At 43.7% G+C, this 19,900-nt stretch overlaps 1 protein-coding gene across 1 annotated transcript in view; it reads left to right on the top strand.

Annotated features, from left to right (window-relative positions):
• Positions 1 to 19,900, top strand: part of ush2a (Usher syndrome 2A (autosomal recessive, mild)) — a 1,183,552-nt gene that overhangs the window by 1,094,431 nt on the left and 69,221 nt on the right. Inside the window, exon 67 of the mRNA XM_078556364.1 lies at positions 2,709 to 3,030. Within this exon, the coding sequence (XP_078412490.1) occupies positions 2,709 to 3,030 (322 nt within the window). The remainder of the gene's footprint in view (positions 1 to 2,708; positions 3,031 to 19,900) is intronic.

Raw genomic sequence — 19,900 nt, 5'->3', positions numbered from 1 at the left:
TCATTCACTTGTAATTCGCTCCTTATGCAATAAATAAAGCATGTTCAAAATGGAAGCAAAGTAATAAATCCTGAAATATCTGAAGAGTCCCTTTGATCTTAATCAAAACCAATCTGCTTAGTTTAAGGCTTTTCAGGCATTGCTCCTCTGTCAAGGTAGTTAATGCACTTGTTTTCTGGGGTAAATAGGCTGCTTGTTGTGCTCTCTGTTCTCAGACTGCTTTTCCTTTTTCCTCCTCCTGTTCCACTGTAGTACACCCTACCAATGACTACCATATTCCTATTTTCTGACAAAAACTTTGTCTCTGCTCCCTCAATATTTATTCTGAAACTAACATAAAAAAACAGCTTATCTGATCATTATCACATTGCTGTTTGAGGGATCTTGCTGTGCACATTTTTGGGGTGCTGCCTTTCCTACATTACAAAAGTGATAATGCTTCAGAAGCACTTCATTGGCTGTAAAGCATTTAGGCCATGAAAGGCTCTATATAACTTCAAGTTATTTCTTTGCTTTTCATTTATATCACTGCTGTACAGTTACTTTCCTTTCCTTAAACTAACTGACCAGGATTTTCCACATTTGAGGAATTGTACCTCATCTTCAGTGGTGCCACAAGAATGTATCCCTGACCTGAATCTCTTAGGTGAGGGTTATTTGTGATTTTTGAGGTCGGTTGTCTGCATCTACCTGGAGGGGAAGTGGGGATTGGGTATGGAGTATGTCAAGAAGATGGGAAACATATTGTTTGATGTATTCCCATTGGTTGAATGTAGTTTTAATGTCACTTCTGGTAGAATGCTGGAAGTGGGAGGGTGAACTGGGAACTGGCATAATGGCTCCCAGGAAGTTTCTGCCACATTGCTGAAAGACAACATGAGTTCAGTGCAAAACCTAGGTTGTTCTGGAAAATGGCTTATTTCCTTTGACATAACCCAGCCGCTGCTTCTGCCTACTTTATTGAAAATTATTAGACAGAGCAAAATAGCTGATTGACCCTGTGTAAGTTTAATTGGAAGGATTAGTTTTTGAAATTAATAAATGTCCACAAAACTTCAAAAACAGAGGGAAATTGTGTATATCCTGATATAAGTAAAATAGTTGCATATAAGTTTAACAAATAGAAATTCTGAACAACAGAAAACATTGGGAACAAATCCATTTTAACATAGAAGCATAGAAACTAGGAGCAGGAGTAGGCCATTTGGCCCTTCGAGCCTGCTCTGCCATTCATTATGATCATGGCTGATCATCCAACTCAATAGCCTGCTCCAGCTTTCTCCCCATACCCTTTGATCCCTTTCACCCCAAGAGCTACATCTAACTCCTTCTTGAAAACATAAAATGTTTTGGTCTCAACTACTTTCTATGGTAACGAATTCCACAGGCTCACCACTCTCTGGGTGAAGAAATTTCTCCTCATCTCAGTCCTAAATGGTCTACCCCAAATCCTCAGACTGTGACCCCTGGTTCTGGACTCCCCTGCCATCGGGAACACCTTTCCTGCATCTACCCTGTCTAGTCCTGTTAGAATTTTATAGGTTTCTGTGAGATCCCCCCTCATTCTTCTGAACTCCAGCAAATATAATCCTAATCGACTCAATCTCTCCTCATATGTCAGTCCCGCCATCCCAGGAATCAGTCTGGTAAACCTTCGCTGTACTCCCTCTATAGCAAGTACATCCTTCCTCAGATAAGGAGACCAAAACTGCACACAATATTCCAGGTGTGGTCTCACCAAGGCCCTGTACAATTGCAGCAAGACATCCCTGTTCCGGTATTCGAATCCTCTGGCTATGAAGGCCAACATACCATTTGCCTTCTTTACCACCTGCTGCACCTGCATGCTTACCTTCAGCGACTAGTGTATAAGGACACCCAGGTCTCATTGCACATTCCCCTCTCTCAATTTATAGCCATTCAGATAATAATCTGCTTTCCTGTTTTTGCTATCAAAATGGATAACCTTACATTTATCCACATTATACTACATCTGCCATGCATTTGCCCACTCACTCAGCTTGTCCAAATCACACTGAAGCATCTCTGCATCCTCCCCATAGCTCACCCTCCCACCCAGCTTTGTGTCATCTGCAAATTTGGAGATATTACATTTAATTCCCTCATCTAAATCATTAATATATATTGTGAATAATGGGCTCCCAGCACCGATCCCTGCAGAACCCCACTAGTCACTGCTTGCCATTCGGAAAAAGATCCGTTTATTCCTACTCTTTGTTTCCTGTCTGCCAACCAGTTTTCTATCCATCTCAATATGCTACCCCCAATCCCATGCGCTTTAATTTTACATGCCAATCTCTTATGTGGGACTTTGTCGAAAGCCTTCTGAAAGTCCAAATAAACCACATCCACTGGCTCCCCCTCATCAACTCGACTAGTTACATCCTTGAAAAATTCCAGTAGAGTTGTCAAGCATGGTTTCCCTTTCATAAATCCATGCTGACTCTGTCTGATTCTGCCACTGTTTTCCACATGCTCAGCTATTAAATCTTTTATAATGGACTCTAGAATTTTCCCCACTACCGACATTAGGCTGACTGGTCTATAATTCCTTGTGTTCTCTCTGCCTCCCTTTTTAAATTAGCTACCCTCCAATCTGTAGGAACTGTTCCAGAGTCTATAGACTTTTGTCAAAGTCTTTGATGTATTCTATACATAATCTAATCTTGTTGATTTTTCCCCCCAAGATATGAAGTGCGTACTGAAGCTTGCACGACCCTTGGTTGTGCTTCCAGTGAATGGGCCTCAGTAAGGACTCTAGAAGCTCCACCTACCACGCAACCCAGGCCTGTCATTGAATTGCAGACTGACGCAAAAGGAATCCAGTTGGTGTTTTTAATATCATGGACCATGCCCAAAAATCCCAATGGTGAGATATTGTACTATGAACTGTACAGAAGACAAGTAACCCATCCATCAATGAATACAGAGTTGGCACTTGTTTACAATGGCTCCTCCACTCTATTTCAAGATACAATGTTACTTCCTTATACTGAATATGAATATCAGGTGAGAAACACTTTTTTTTCAGTTGCATCATCATTTGAATCTTGATCCCAAATATTTTTCATGTTGCATTTAACAGTGTGTTATTTAATAGAAATCAAAGTAAGGTAATCTAAAATCTAAGCGTAGGTCCCTCAAACTTGTTATGACCGGTCCTCGGGCGAGGTCCCCCAATTTGTTAAATTCCCGAACGGGACTACAATTTTGTTATGCTCCTGGGTGAGGAGGAATGAACTGGCTCCCTTTCTTTATTCAGCCCCCTCAGTTAGTCGCAAGAAGGTTAATTTAAAAGGGATCCCTTCCATCGTGGATATCTTTTCCCAGTCAAAATGCATTTATGTTTTAGAAGGAACCAATTTAACCAAGCTTTCTTGAGTTAAAGAAAGAAAAAGTTTATTAGTTGCTAAAAACCCAAGAAAAAAACATTAAAACGCAACACACATACACACAGATCAGAAATTAGAAGTTGAGTCCAAAAGTAAAAGTTGAAAAGATATAAAAATCAGTCTTTGGCTTATCCATGAGGAGTAGATGGCGAAACGTTGTAGCTATTAAATTGGGTGATTCCGGTAGAGCTGACTTTTGCAGTTGAGCAGTTGGTTTGGAGACACTTAGTTCTGCAGGTTAGCTGAAGGAGTTGTCTTGTTTCATTTTTGACTGTGGCTTTGCTGACTTGCCTCCAGCCACAGAGAGAGAGAGAAGACTTTTACCTGCAAGCTGCAGGGATGCCTAGTTGCTGTTCTTCTTCTGTGACCTTCACAGCACACACTAGCACACCAGAACTAGAACACGTTGATTAGGTTTGCAGCTGGCTTTTTAACCCCTTTTTTTGTGTATTCCTAGAAGGGAAAAACAAACGTGTATTTCACCCAGAATCTGCTTTCTTTCAACTCAGACCATTTCCACATTCTGAGACATAACTCAACAGGTTTCTGTTGAGATGTGATAATCAGTCTTCATTGTCTCCGTAACCACAGGAGATTAAACTTCAGTCTTTAGCATTGCATTTCTTCCTTTCAAGTGTCCCTGTCTGCAATAGGCCTTGACACCATTTTAGGTGTGATATTCCATTCCCTGGACCAATCGGTCAAGTATAATCCACATAGGAATTTTCTAGCAAGCGGTTACTTTACAGGCTCAGCCAGCTTTTGATTGTATGTCTTTTTAAAAAAAACACTCCTTCCTCAAAAATTTCAATATGCCCATAAATAATTCGGACTGTGATCCGCTGTCTTGACAAACTCCTAGGAAGTAAAGGAATCTAATGCGCTAAACCAAGGTCAGACACACAGAAGTTAATAATCTCCTTCAAAAGCTTGATTCTAGAAATCATCATCCACATAGATACCCAGATTCCAAAGATCTAGCTGAGGAACTATCAGCTTCCTTGATGCATTTATTTCACTGATTTGTGAAATAAAATTGTGAAAACCAATTTGTTTTATTTGTTCTGAGGTGCAAAGTACAAACTATTATTCCTCTTCATGGGAAGGAATTAAAAACAGACCATTAAAACTACAGATCAGTATTCCCACTATGATTATGTCATAGCTCAGAGGAAACATAGAAAATAAGAACCTGTTGTAAAATCTCAATCTCAACAACATGGGGCAGAATTGTACAGCCCCCACCAGTGGGTTCAGAGGCAGGGGGCCCATAAAATACCCTGGATCCCCTTCCCACCACCCTCCCACCTGCACCAAACCTGTCCGCAATTTTAAGTGGGGCAAATGAGATTAGGGCAGCCTGCCTGCCCTCGCCTACATTGAGACCCTTAAGTGGCCAATTATTGCTCAATTTCCATTTCATTATTTATTCAAATACGGCAGGCAGGCTGTCAATTATTACTTAGCATCTTTTGGGGGGCAGCTCAGGGATAGGCAGGAAGGTGGTGGGCTGGACACTCCGAGTACCTTATGTGCCCACCCCCTCTTAAAATACATCCAGCAGGAGGGCTGTAAAACCCAGTCCCAGGAGTGCTAAGTGCAGTTTATGCTCTCCTTACCTATGGAAGTACATATTTGTCCCTAGATGGAGTGCAACAAAAGTAGAGACTTCCATTTATGTAACATCTTTCCTGATCACAGCATGTCCAAAGCGCTTTACAGTCAATGAAATACTTTTGAAGTATAGTCAATGTTGTAATGTAGGAAATGCAGCAAGCTCCCACAATGTGACAATGACCAGATTTTTTTTTCCCTGTGATGTTATTTGAGGAACACATATTGGCCAGTGATTCAATGATAACTCCCCTGCTTTTTGAAATAGTGCCATGGGATCTTTTGCATTTGCCTGAGAGGACGGAGGGACCCTTGGTATAATGTTCACTGGATTGTTTCCTGGGATGAGGGAATTGTCCAATGAGAAGAGATTGAGTAGAATCAGCCCATATTCCCTGGGGTTTAGCAGAATAAGAGGTGATCTAATTGAAATATAAAATTCCTGAGGGGTTTGTTGTAGGTAGATGTTGAGAATAGGCTTTTCCTGGCTGAGGAATCTGGAGCACAGGGTCACAGTCTCAGAATAAGGAATTGGCCAATTAGGAATGAGATGGGGAATTTCTTCACTCAAAAGGCGGAATTTTCCATGCCCGCTGGCGTCGGGCGTGTTCGGTGGTATGAGCGGATAATATGGTGAGAAAGCCAAAAATCAGTTTCACAACGTCATGAAACGTATTTGCAATCATCCGTTCAGCCTGTCGATGGTGGGCCGCGTTTCCCACCGCCGGACATCAGGAACCTCATTGTAATACATCTGCATATCATTATAAGGCCAGCCCGCCAGAATCATCCCCCATGCTGGATCGTCCGCCCACGTCGGTGTGATTGCACGCCGATGTGTACCACAACAGCATATATAAGGTGTGCACTTGGCAGGCTGCACTTCAAGGGGAACTTGGAAGTGAGTGCACAGTAACATTGCGCAGTGCTCACGAGGGTCGCCTGTTGCACTTCAAGGTTGAGGCGACTTGGATGGAGGGTGTGGGGGGGGTGGGGGGGGTGCGCGAGGGCTGCCATGTGGTTGAGGCGACTTTTGTGGGACACATATTGTACATATTGACCAGCAATTCAAGGATAACTCCCTGCTTTTCTTTGAAATAGTGTGGTTCATGGTACTTTGGGGGGGGGTGGGTGAGGTGCAAGGGCTGCCCTGTGGTTGAAGGTAGTGCACAAGCATGTGCAGGGTGGGGGGAGGAAAGCCAGGATGCAAGAGCACTGGGATTTGCCCAGATTTCGGGTTTCCCACAGGTGCAGGGTGCCATCGACTGCACTCACACGGCTCAGATCTCCATGGCAACAAACATTCAACGATGTCAGCTGCAAGGGCTTCCATTCGCAGAATGTGCAGTTGGTGTGTGACCACCACAAACGCATCCTGCAGGTCTGCGCACAGTTTCCAGGGAGTGTCCATGACTCCAACATTCTCAGTCAGTCGCTGACCCCTGGCTGCAGGGATGGCTTGTCGGGGACAAGGGCTACCCACAGAGGACATGGCTGGTGACACCTGTGTGACGGCCTCAGACTGCTGCAGAGCGAAGGTATAACGAGGCTCATGCTACAACTCGCAACTTGGTGGAGCAAACCATCGGGATGCTGAAAATGAGGTTCCGGTGCCTGGACCGGTCTGGTGGAGCCTTTCAATACAGTCTACAGAGCGTGTCATGCATCGTCATTGCCTTCTGTACCCTTTACAACCTGGCGCTGCAATGGGGAGAGGAGTTGGCTGAGGAGGAGATGGAGGAGATGGAGGTCTCCTCAAATGAAGAGGACGTGGACGGTGATGAGGGTGAGAAAGCTCTCGAAGGCGATGATGATGGCAATGAGGCCCTCGCAATGGCCAGATGTGGCAGGCGTGCTCAGGGGGCCCTCATAGCTGCTAGATAGGTGGAAGATGATGACAACATACTTGAGGAGACACCATAGATCCTCATACTTTATCTATGAACGATTGACTCCAGTCTGGCTTATGGCAGCATACATACCTTCTGTAATAATGCTCCTGTCATGGAGGTGCAGTGGAGGCCTTAATAGTCACTCAATTACAGGAGGATAATGACGACATGCAGTGAGGACACTCCACAGATCTTCACATAGCCTCTGAGAATGTCTGATTTCTGTCTGGCCAAGGGTAGTTAAGTTGCGCTCTGTGATCAGAGTCATATCATGGAGACGCAGCCATGAAACTTTAAAAGCATCTGACTCCTTCAGGAATCACTGGTCATAGATGCTAACAAGATAGGGGGCAGCTCCACCTTAAAGGTGCTGAGAGCACACAGAGAGAATGACAGAACTCTGTGACGCCTGCCCAGGACATTCTAGCAGCAATGACAAGCATCGTCGAGGTGCAGGCATCAGTAATGTGTCCAGGGAGTTTGAGGCTGGACCATCACTTTGGTCTGAAGGCTGCACAAAGCACAGGGACTGAGACACCTGCCTTTATTGTGCAGACAGGTTTAACATGTGAATGACACAAACACTGCTCATCAGAATAAGGAGCCATAGGCAGGGAGATGTTGTTGAGAGTTTATAATAGCGAACATTATGTACAAATGATTAACACCCCTCCCCAGCCTAGCGTTTATAGCACAGAAGGAGGCCATTCAGTGCGTCACGTCTGCACCGGTCAACAAATTTGTAACTACACTAATCCCACTTCCGAGCGCTTGGCCCATAGCCCTGGAGGCTTTGGCAATGCAAGTGAATATCTAAATACTTATTAAATGTTACAAGAGTTTCTGACTCAACCACCCTTTCAGGCAGTGAGTTCCAGACTCCCACCACCCTCTGGGTGAAAAAATTTCTCCTCAACTCCCCTCTTAGCCTTCTACCTCTTACCTAAAATTCATGCCCCCTGGTTATTGTCCCCTCTACTAATGGAAAAAGTATCTTCCTATCTACCCTATCTATGGCCCTCATAATCTTATACACCTCTATCAGGTCCCCTCTCAACCTTCGCTGCTCCAAGGAAAACAACCCCAGCCTATCCAATCTTTCCTCATAGCTCAGACCCTCCAGCCCAAGGAGCATCCTGATAAATCTCCTCTGCACCCTCTCCAGTGCATTCACGTCCTTCCTATAATGTGGTGACCAGAACTGCATGTAGTGCTCCAGTTGTGGCCTAACCAGCATTTTATACAGTTTCAGCATAACCTCCCTGCTCTTGTATTCTATGCCTCGGCTAGTAAAGGCAGGTATCCCATATGCCTTCTTAACCACCTCATCTACCTGTCCAGCTACCTTCAGGGATCTGTGGATATGCACACAAAGGTCCCTCTGATCTTCAGTACTTTCCAGGGTCCTACCATTCGTAGTGTAATCCCTGCCTTGTTAGCCCTCCCCAAGTGCATTACCTCACACTTTTCTAGGTTGAATTCCATTTGCCACTGCTCTGCCCACCTGACCAGCCCATTGATATCCTCCTGCAGTTTATGGCTTTCCTCCTCACTATTTACCACCCTACCAATTTTCATGTCATCCACGAACTTCTTGATCATACCCCTTACATTTAGTTCCAAATCACTCATGTACACCACAAACAGCAAGGGCCCCAGCACTGAGCCCTGTGGAACCCCACTGGAAGTAGGCTTCCAGTCACAGAAACATCTCTCTACCATCACCCTCTGCTTCCTGCCTCCCAGCCAATTTTGGATCCAATGTGCCACTTTGCCTTGGATCCCATGGGCTTTTACTTTCTTGCCCAGTCTGCCATGAGGGACCTTATCAAAAGCCTTGCTAAAGTCCATGTAGACCGCATCAAATGCATTACCTTCATCAACACTCTTGGTTACCTCCTTAAAAAATTCGATCAAATTGTGAACCACGACATTCCCTTAACAAATCCATGCTGACTATCCCTGATTAATCCATGTCTTTCCAAGTCCAGATATATTCTATCCCTCAGAATTCTTTCTAGTAACTTCCCCACCACTGAGGTTAGACTGACTGGCCTGTAATTTCCTGGTCTATTCCTTCCTCCCTTTTTTAATAATGGGACAACGTTAGAGGTCCTCCAGTCCTCTGGCACCTCACATGTGGCCAGAGAGGATTTGAAAATTACTTCCAGGGCCCCTTATATCTCTTCCCTTGCCTCCCCCAACAGTCTAGGATACATCGCATCCGGGCTTGCAGATTTATCCACTTTTAAAGCCGCTAGTACCTCCTCTCTCCCTATGTTAATTTCCTCTAATATTTCACAGTCCTCCACCCTGATGCCTATACCTGCGTCGTCCTTTTCCATTGTGAAGACTGACGCAAAGTATTCATTAAGGACTGCACCCACATCTTCTGGGTCCACACACACATTATCTCTATGGTAAAAACAGAGTTACCTGGAAAAACTCAGCAGGTCTGGCAGCATCGGTGGAGAAGAAAACAGTTGACGTTTCGAGTCCTCACGACCCTTCGGCAGAACTGAAGTATACTTCAGTTCTGCCGAAGGGTCATGAGGACTCGAAACGTCAACTGTTTTCTTCTCCACCGATGCTGCCAGACCTGCTGAGTTTTTCCAGGTAATTCTGTTTTTGTTTTGGATTTCCAGCATCCGCAGTAGCTTTTAGCTTTTTGTTTTTACCTCTATGGTCCCTAATTGGCCCTATTCTTTCCCTAGTTATTCTCTTGCTCTTTATATATTTAAAAAACCCCTTTGGGTTTTCCTTTATTCTCTCCACCAATGCTTTCTCATGCACTCTATTAGCTTTCCTAGTTTCCTTTTTAAGTGCCTCCCTGCACTTTTTATACTCCTCTATTGCCTTTGCCATACTGAGCCCTCGGTATCTGCCATAAGCTTCTCTTTTTTCTTAATCCTTACCTTCATGCCACTTGATGTCCAGGGTTCTCCAGACTTGTTCCCGCTCTTTTTCTTGCCCTGTACTATCACTATTTCCTCCTTGAATACCTTCCACTGTTCTGACAGTTTTATCTGCAAGTAGCTGCTCCCATCCACTTGGTCCAAATTGTATCTCACCTTAGTAAAATTATCCTTTTTAGAACTTTTATTCCCAGCCAAACCTTATCCTTTTCCATAACTATCCTAAATCTAACTGAGTTATGGTCACTATCTCCAAAATGCTCCCTGACTGATATGCCTTCCAGCTGCCCGGGCTCACTTCAGAATATTAGGTCCAGAACTGCCCTCTCCCTTCTTGGGCTTTCTACGTGCTGGCTAAAAAAGTTCTCCTGGATGCAACTTAAGAATTTTGCTCCCTCCTTACCTTGCACATTAAAACTATCCCAGTTAATATTTGGGTAGTTAAAATCCCTACTATTACTGCCTTATTATTCTTATACTTCTCCAAAATTTGAATACATATTTGTTCCTCTATCTCTCCCTGATTGTTTGGGGGCCTAGAGTACTCAGCCAACAGCATGTTTGTGTTTTTTACTTCTACCTATATGGCCTCATTTGATTATCCTTCCAAGATATCATCCCCCTCACTGCTATAAATGATTCCTTGATCAATATTACGAAACCTTCTCCTCTTCTATCCTCCTCTCTATCTTGTCTGAATAACCTGTAATCAAGATTGTTGAGCTGCCAATCCTGCCCTTCTTTTGGTAAGTCTCGGTCATAGCTGTGATATCTTACGCCCACATGCCTGTCTGTGCCCTCAGCCCGTCAGTCTTATTCCTCAGGCTCCTTGCATTAAAATATATTCCATTTAGTCTTGCTAAACTCACTTCTTTCTGTTTCCTCTGTCTTCCAGTCTCACTTACTAGTGTTTTAACTTCTAATTCCATCTCAGCTTCTCTCCCCTCTGAACTACTTTTCAGGATCTCAGCCCCCTGCCAATTTAGTTTAAATCTGCCCCAACAGCATTAGCAAACCTCCCCACGAGGATATTGGCCCGGTTCCTATTCAGATACAACCTGTCCAACTTGTACAGGTCCCACCTCCCCCCAGAAATGGCCCCAATGCTCAAGGAATCTAAAGCCTGTACAACTACATCTTCTTAACCTTCCTAATCCTGCCATTAGTTTTGGTGCTCCCAGACATCCACACTGGAGGTGGAAGCAGCCTCCTGGCTGTGATGACCTTGGTGGGCGTTCTCTGGAGGGCTGAGACCTGGAGGGCCCCGGCCTGCTTTTGGGGTCCTGCTGTGTGGCAGTGGTACCCTCCTCGACCTGTGGAGCTGGAGCTGCTGGGGTCACAGGAAGAGGGGATTCAGATGGGCTGGGCACTCCCAGAGTCACCTGGGTGGATGGCCCCGGGGTGTGCACCTGCTGATCCCCCTCGCCATGGATTCCCGGGGGCCCCAGGCTGATTCCTTGAGGAGAAAAGGAAGCTGGAGTAAGATTGAGCTGCCTCGCACCCCACTCACGTACACACTGTTGGAGGCCAACTATGGCGTCAGCGTTGGAGTTGAGCCCGTGAAGCAGTGCAGGAGTGACATTCTGGACCAAGGTCTCCATGGCAGCCACCAGCCTACCAGTGTTGATGCCGGTGTTATCATCTCAGCCTGAAGGCAGATGGACTCCTCCATCGTGCCTTGCAATCTGAGGAGTACAGCGAACAACCCTTCTTGATTTTCCCAAGCTTGCCTTTGCAGCTCCAGCAACTGAGACATGACCGAGTCCAGAGGCTTATCATCTTACTCAGACCCAGAAAATTTCTGGCTCCCAGCAGCCCTCTGAGTACCGGGGACCTGGGAGGTTTCTCCATCAGAAAGTGCGATGTGCTCACCAGATTGTGATCCTCAGGCTACTCTAAAGTTAGGTCCCACCAAAGTGTGAATCTTTGTGCTGGTGGGTGAGCGCTGTGACGGGACTTCAATGAGGGTGTCTTCAGATTCACCATCAGAGGTTTATTTGGGTTTGATTGGAGGCCCTGGGCCGCAGACTCCATCGACTGTTTTCCAGATGTACCTGCATGGCAGTGGCCTGTGAAACAGGAGACATCACTCACGGTATGGTTGTCTGATGGATGTTGCACTGCCGGATCCTCACTTGGTAGAGCACTGCCAACCTCACTGTCAGCACAGGACCGGTCCAGATCCTCGCTGGCCAGATGGATGGCTCTGTTTTCAAATTCCGTGAGGACCTTGATTTCAGGCATTCCTCCACAATCTGCAACCTTGCCCTCTTGTACTGTGCCAGCTTGTCCTACATGAAAAGAAATAGAGAAAGTGCAAGCAGGATGCCTGCCAGGTGATAAGTATGCCTGGCATGTGTGGGTAGTAAGTGGTCCCATGGATGGGGTGAGGACAGTGAAGGTGTTTGTGAGAGAGTGAATGGTGATGTCCCTTGAACTGGCAGTGAATGAGATCCCTGTGGATGTGTGATGGCTTTGTGAGTGTGTGAGCTGAGAGTGATGAGAAGAGTGACTTATCCTGGCGGGACAGCGGAGATCATTCATCCCCTTGTGGTGTTGGATGGCTGTCCCATTTCTGCAGGGCATTAGCGCTGACCACCAGTGCGACCACCTCCCAAGCCGGATTGGTGATGTTGCTGCCCATCCTGCAGCAGAGTGGGACATCACAACAGGCCTCCACTGCATCCAAAAAGCACTCGAGGGACACGTCATTAAACCTGGGGCCTACAGTCTTTTTGCTCTTTCCGACCATGTCTTCTGTGCAGCAGTCATGGGCTGGGAGCACTGAGAGGTGTGCACACGGCGGCACTTTAATTTTTTTTTTTATTCGCCCATGGGGATGTGAGCATCACTGGCTTGGCCAGCATTTATCGCCCACTCTAATTTCCCTTGTTCAGAAGGTACTTAAGAGTCAACCACATTGCTGTAGGCCTGGAGACACATGTAGACCAGACCAGGTAAGGACGGCAGATTTCCTTCCCTAAAGGACATTAGTGAACCAGATGGGTTTTTACGACAATCTGTAATGGTTTCATGGTCATCATCAGACTTTTAATTCCAGATTTTTATTGGATTCAAATTTCACCATCTGCTGTGGCGAGATTCGAACCCTTGTTCCCAGAGCATTACCCAATATGGCACCTTTGCATGATAAAATGGCAAGGTGATGACGTGATTGGCAAATGAGAGCCCGCTCACCCTTGAAATGGCATGTTCCACAGGAAAGCATAATTAATATGGTGAGATTGAAATGATATAGAGTGACAAGTCACCATTGCAGCCGGCAAGTAAAACATCGTTTTTCCTGCCCGCTACCATACTTCAGGCAAATCTGGGATGATTCTGCCAAAAATGTTATGAATCTTTGTAATAATCTACTCCGGAGAGCTGTGGATGCTCAGTCATTGAGTATATTTAAGACAGAGGTCAAAAGATTTTTGGGTACTCAGTGACTTAAGGGATGTGGAGTTAGTGTAAGATAGTGTTATGTTTTATGCCTCGGTGATATGCAGAGATGATACACTCCAGGTTATAAGTGTGCAACAGGAATTTTATTCAATGCTTATAAAATGTCTGCTCTTATCCTTACAACAGCTTTCCTACAGTTTAGTTTCTTTTTCTTAGAAGCCACATCCAGGATTAACTAATCACACACAGTAAACAGATTACAGATACCAGAAACACAAAATCAAACACGGAACAATTGAACACTATGGCCTGGATTTTCACTGAGTCAGGTTGACTCGGGAGCCCTTTAAAATTTGCGGGCAAGTCCTGATTCCAGGCTTCCCGACCCCATTCCCGGTCTGTCTAATTTTTCAACGGTGTCTTTAAAGATTGCGGGCTGCTTCCTGTCAGAAGTCCACATCTGGCACTCCCAACCTGTCCGGCTCCATTGCAGATGTTGGTGTCTCTTACCCCTACACAATTTTTCATGGGGTAAGGATAGGTTTTTAAAGAGTCATGGTTCACAGCCCTTTATAGGCATCATGGGCCCTAGTGTGCATGAGGGGGACCTTTTAAAAGCTAAGTTCAAAAGGCCCCCTCATGCTCCCAATGCTAAGTTACACCACCGCACCAACCACCTCAGGCCCCCCATGCCTCCTATGGCAAACTCTGCCCTTTCATCCACCCCCTATGTCCTCTCATGGCCTTATGCGAAGCTCTGCCCTTCCACCCATGCCCTCAGGCCCATCATGCCCCTTATGCCAAGCTCTGGTCTCTCATGTCCATTGACCAACTGTGCACTTTCTGGAACAAATGAGCACCTTAGTGTATAATGGTACTTTGAAAACATGTAATCCATTGATATATTTCTCCTATGAAAAGAAGTCTGGACCAAACTAATAAAAGTGTCAATCATCCAGGCCCTTCGAAGTTTCAAAAAACTATAAACCACAAACACTTGAAACTATTTAACTTATGTCACAAACAATTTGAAATTGACAGCAGAGATCAGAGAGCCTGATATTTCAATCAATGTTTCCTCTGGGGAGCAAGTGCTGTCATTTTTAGTAGCTGTTTGGGCTGTCAGTCAAGCATACATAATGAGGCTTGGTTGAGAGTCCAGACAGTTATTTAAATACAGGAACACCTGCTCCCCAGAGAAAATGTGGCTCGATTGACAGCTCAGGCTACCTGAACTCTATGGTCAATTTCACAATGATTGTTGAGAAACGTTGAGTGGTTTCAAGTGTTTGTGTTTTATGAAATTTCGAAGGACCTGGATGATTGACACTTTTATTAGCTTATCCAGACATTTTTTTCCATAGAAGAAAGTTATCAATGGATTACATGTTTTCAAAGCTATTTTTAATAGGTACCATTATACACCAAGGTGTTCATTGGTTCTAGAAAGTATACAGTGGGTCAATGGGCATGTAAGTGCCAGAGCTTGGCATGGGCAGCATGACAGGACATAAGGGGTGAGCAGATGAGCAGAGCTTGGCATGGGGGACATGGGGGTGGGTGAAAGGGCAGAGTTTAGCGTATGGAGGCCTGAGGGGATGAGTGGAAGGGCAGAGTTTGGCATAGGGAGCATGAGAGAACATAGGGCTGGGTCAGGGGCATGGGGTGGCATGGATGAGGCAAGGGGAGTGTTTGGAGGGTGAAGGGGGTGTGAGGGGTGAGGGATGGAGGGCCTTTGTGTTTTTGTTTTAGCTGCATCCAAGTCTCAAGGCACTGAGGTGGACCTTTTAAATATCCCACCTCCGCACCAGGCAGCCCCAGTGACTGCCTCCGCACTTCTTCCAGGGTCCACTGGCCCAACTCCAGCCAACAGCAATGAAAATCCTGTCTTTGCGAGCACTTTCTCCCGAGGTGGGTGGTCCAATTCTGGAATTTTCCGGACTCCCCTTACCCACCTCGAGGATGAAAATCCAGACCTACGGGTGGAAGGTGAGGTAGAAGATCAACCATGATCACATTGAATAGTGGAGCAGGCTCAAAAGGTCAAATTTGACCACTCCAGCTCCTATTTCTTATCTTCTTAACTGGACCTGCACAGTCCAAATTGGCACGACATGCATCAAATCAGCCTTAGACATTTGATGTCACAATCTGCCTACTCTGCATGCTTCTGGCGCATGCATGGCACACCCACTCTCGCACCCCTACAAGAATGGTGCACCATGGTGACCATGCCAGAAGTGGCCAGAAGCAGCTTGGTCGCCATCTTTAGATGTACCGGCTTATGTAGTGCTAAGTCCAGTGGCACCACCACCACGGAGCCACGCTATGCAGTCACGGTTTTAAAAGAACAGAGAAAAATTGCTTTTAGACCCTCACAAATATGATATAGAAAAATAAAAACATTTATTATAACAACTTTATGAATTTGCCTTAATACTAAGCATACATTTTATGTTCAGGGCAAATTTAGATTAGGCTTAAATATTGAATGTCATTATTTTCCTATCACAGAACCAAACATCCATAAGCATTTTGTTCTGTTCTTTTTAAAGCTAACACTTACTTTTTAAATCTATCTCACCATCAACCCTATCCACCCACTTGCTCCCATAATGTTAGTGCTGCTGATTTCCCATTGGGTTAATATGAGCTTTATCTTTCTTGATGCACTTCATAACAGAAGAAAATGGCAGGCTGTGTACAATTTTTTTATTTGCAGATTTCTTCAGATTACATTATTCTTTTTAAACATCAGTTGTGTGTGTTTCCACAAGGGGAAGAATTTATGCCAAGGTTGTAGATAAGCTGATATAATTTTGCTGATTATTTCTTCTTATTTATGAGGCATAATTTATGAGGCTTCAACATCAAAATAAAATGAGTGATGAATACACATAGCTGAAGTAATAAATCAGGCACAGTGAAAGCAGGGATGATTTTGATCGAATCTATTGAATTAGTTGCTGCCCTCAGCCATTATAGGTATCGGAAAGACCTTTTAAAGTCTGCCAGACTGTCTCATGGGAATGTGATAATCATCCTATTACAAACCCATAGGAAACAAATTATATACATACTGTCTGTCGGAGTTATGACTGCTGATTGCTCTTTTTATTAAATGAGTTTGATGTTAAGGCAAATTCAGATTAGGCTGTAATAATAAACATCTTTATTTTCATAGAACTGTGAGAGCCTAAAAGCTTTGGTGCACTGTGCTTTTTAAAACGTCTTTAATCATCTTAGAAAATTCTTTCAACTCTCAGGGAACAAATGTAGATTGTAATCTGCAGAATAAAAAAAAGTTTTAAGAAAATGTATTTGAGGAATGATGCATCACACAGCCAATCCGAATGCATATGATTCCCATGATTCTAGTTTGCAATACTCTATTCATTTCACAAACTATCAGCTTTGGCCATAATAAGTATTAAAAACAAAATACACAGCAGGGGAATGCAGCGCTCAGTATCAAAATGACCCTGATTATTGCAACACAGAAACCAGAATGCTACTGTATTTAAATTTTAACTGATAATTGCATATTTCAACAGCTTTAGTTGTGTCATCTTGGGCAAGCAGAAAAGCTATTAGCTTCGTCCATATTAAGTAATAAAAACCAAATATATTTACAGGGAAATGTTGTACTCAAATTAAGATTGCTTGAAAGTAAATAAATTACAAATCTAATCTGAATTTGAAAGTTATGTAATTATTAATTGTGGGTAATGAAAAATAAAATAATAAGAGCATTTAGATAGAACAAATCTTAAAGTATAAATGCAGTACTGTGTTGAAAGTAGCCCTATCTAAATTAAAGACAAAAGCTACAAAGTCAAATTAATTAACTGATTGAGTTACGAAAATGTATTGCACCTGAACTTGCTTTTGCTGGTTTAAATTTTGTTAGGCCTTACAAACTGCTATATTACTATTTTATTATTAATTAGTATTGTCCTTTTTTGGTGAATTATTGGTTTCATTGAGAGAAGGCATGCCAGTGCTGAGGGGTGGAATATTTTTCTACTTTTGTCACCAAATATCTGAATTAAGCATTTTCATGAGTCTGGGTTGGATTCAGTGCTGGGTCTCAGAGGTACGAGGTCAGTGTACTAGCATGCCACACAACCAAAATTACAATTCTTAAGTAGGCAAGTAGTGAAAATCTATTTAAGTCTCAGATCTACTTGTTATTTTACTAGGAAATTACTGTAATTTTTATATATTATGTATTTTTCCTTTTTGAAATCAGTTCAACAAGACGAGGAAATAATGCACAGTGCAGATAAGGTGCATTCAAAGAACTCCAAGGTAACACAAAGCATTCAAAAGAGAATTTAGCTAAAACTGGATAAAGGACAGTTTGGAGCAGATGTCAGGTAGGGAGAAGAAAGGCCAGAGGAATGTCTTTATGTAGAGGATTAGTGAAACTTGGAATGCTTTGCTACAGGACATTTCTGGGAAAAGATTCCATCTTTTAAAGGTAAAAGTGAATAAATAATTGAAACAGAGGAAGATACAGAGCTATGGGGAGAGAGCAGAACAGTAGGATTAATTTTGACCTGATCGGCCAATTGACCTTTCCTCATGCTGTCAAAACCTATGGTTCTTTAATTCTATGGTCAGGATTTTGCAGTCATTGGGCGGGCTCTGTGGGAGCGGGCGGGGGCGGTCGAGGAGCCAACCGCTGCCCGTGATTGGCTCCGCATTGCGATTTCATGTGGGTGGGTCAATTAAGGCCCACCCTGAATGGATCGCGAGCGGTAGTGCTGTTGTGCGGGCAGGGGGAGGAGGGAGAGCCGGGCCTCATGCGCAGTTTGTGCATGCGCGCGAAAGAGTGCTCCAATCTCCCTGAGGCATGGAGCTGCCTCAGGGAGATTGAAACCACTTTTTTACAAAAATAAATACATTTAAAATTTAATGAAACATGTCCCCTCATGTGACTGTGTTACATGAGATGGTACATGTTTTTAATTTCAAAAGAAAGATTTTATTTAATTTGTAATCGCTTTAGGAATCGTCATCCCGCCAACCTTAAGGTTGGATGGGCAGTGTAAAATTCAGCTTAATTAGGTCCTTAATGGCCTTAATAGGCCTTTCGATGATCGGCGGGCGCGCACCAGAGTCGGCTGCGCGCCCGTTGAACAAAATATCGCGCGAGTTTGCGATGACTTCGGGACGCACGCCCGATGTCATCGTACGTCATTTAACGTTCCAGCATGTCCTAAAATTCTGCCCTATGGGTAGTGAAGCCAAAAATCCTAGACATATTTGAAATAAAGGTAGATGACATGGACGTGAATTGAAATGGACCAAATGCTTTCCCTCTCCCATATGTATCTAATGATTTGTGAACATCAGATGGACAACTTGCACAAATGTAATTTGAATTTTTGGTTTTGTATAGATTACTAAAACTATCATAACACCCAATAATTCCATAGAGTACATGGACGAGATTTTAACTCATACAAAACTGCTTCACTTACACAGAGTTAAAATCAGCCCATCGTTATTGTCAGATACCTTTATCTGAATCCAGAAGAATTATGTCTATCCCATTCTAGAAGGTTATGATAGATCAGAAAAGAACCTGCATTTTCCAAGTAAGTGTTCGTGACTGTGAACCTCTCCCAGCTACAGGGCATATCAAAAAATCATTCATCATTTTTCTTATACATGCTGGTGGTCACCACTACACACTCCCATAAACTTATCCCCCAAAAATGGAACATTTTCTATTCCCACAACCAGAAAGAAGTTCTCTTTATGTAATATGAAACGGGGATTTTCTGTTTTAGCATATTTTATTCCAGTTATGCTGGTGCAGGGTTGACTTCATTTTTAACAGTTACACAAAAGGCTGTAGATGTACCAACAGCTGTGTTACTTATGTTCAATAGTAACAGAACAAGACCACTCTTGATGAAGCTGTCTTTATTGATATTAAATTTCCAATTTCTGCTGTACATGACAGTGTGTACTTTTGTCTTTGGTGTTGGTCCAAACACTGCATTACACGAAGAGCAGATGTCCAGAATAATGTAGGTATTTTGTCATCAGTATATTTGTGTGAATTTGATAGCAAGCACAGTGCATACTATGCAAATGGAGCATTTATCTATGAAACTATCAGTAATCAATCTTGCAGGAGCATTATGATGGTGAATTTATTCCCTCCATGACCACATTGTTGGTAAAATTGACCAAAATATCAACACCTTAACCTTCAGAGTTGTTTATAACCAATTGGTCGGGGCTATCACTGACTAAAAGCTATTATACCTCAAAATCAATATTACAATTTCTCATATAATCTGTCTACCAAAATTGAAAGTCCCCAAAATTCCAGGATTCAAGGATGTTGTAAAATAAATGTCTATTTTTGTCTGGGAATTTGGAATGGAATCTGGTTCCAACATGGTTTCATTCCAAATCATATTGCCGCTTTGAATGACATGGGTGAATGCCATGCCATGTCATGGCAGGCAACACTCCCACACCACCTCCTCCCCTCCCGGCCAACCACCCCCCCCCCCCCCCCCCCCACCAATCCCCACACCCCTCCTCCCCACACAAATCAACTGAACATGTTTAAGGGAATTCCCAGGTTACTCTGGGAAATTCTGCCCTGAAGGCCTCAGATATATTGAGTCAT

Source organism: Cetorhinus maximus, chromosome 14 (genome assembly GCF_964194155.1).
Source record: "Cetorhinus maximus chromosome 14, sCetMax3.hap1.1, whole genome shotgun sequence".
Taxonomy (NCBI): domain Eukaryota; kingdom Metazoa; phylum Chordata; class Chondrichthyes; order Lamniformes; family Cetorhinidae; genus Cetorhinus; species Cetorhinus maximus.
Note: the sequence above shows the minus strand (reverse complement) of the source record. Positions and strands in the feature narration are given on the sequence as shown.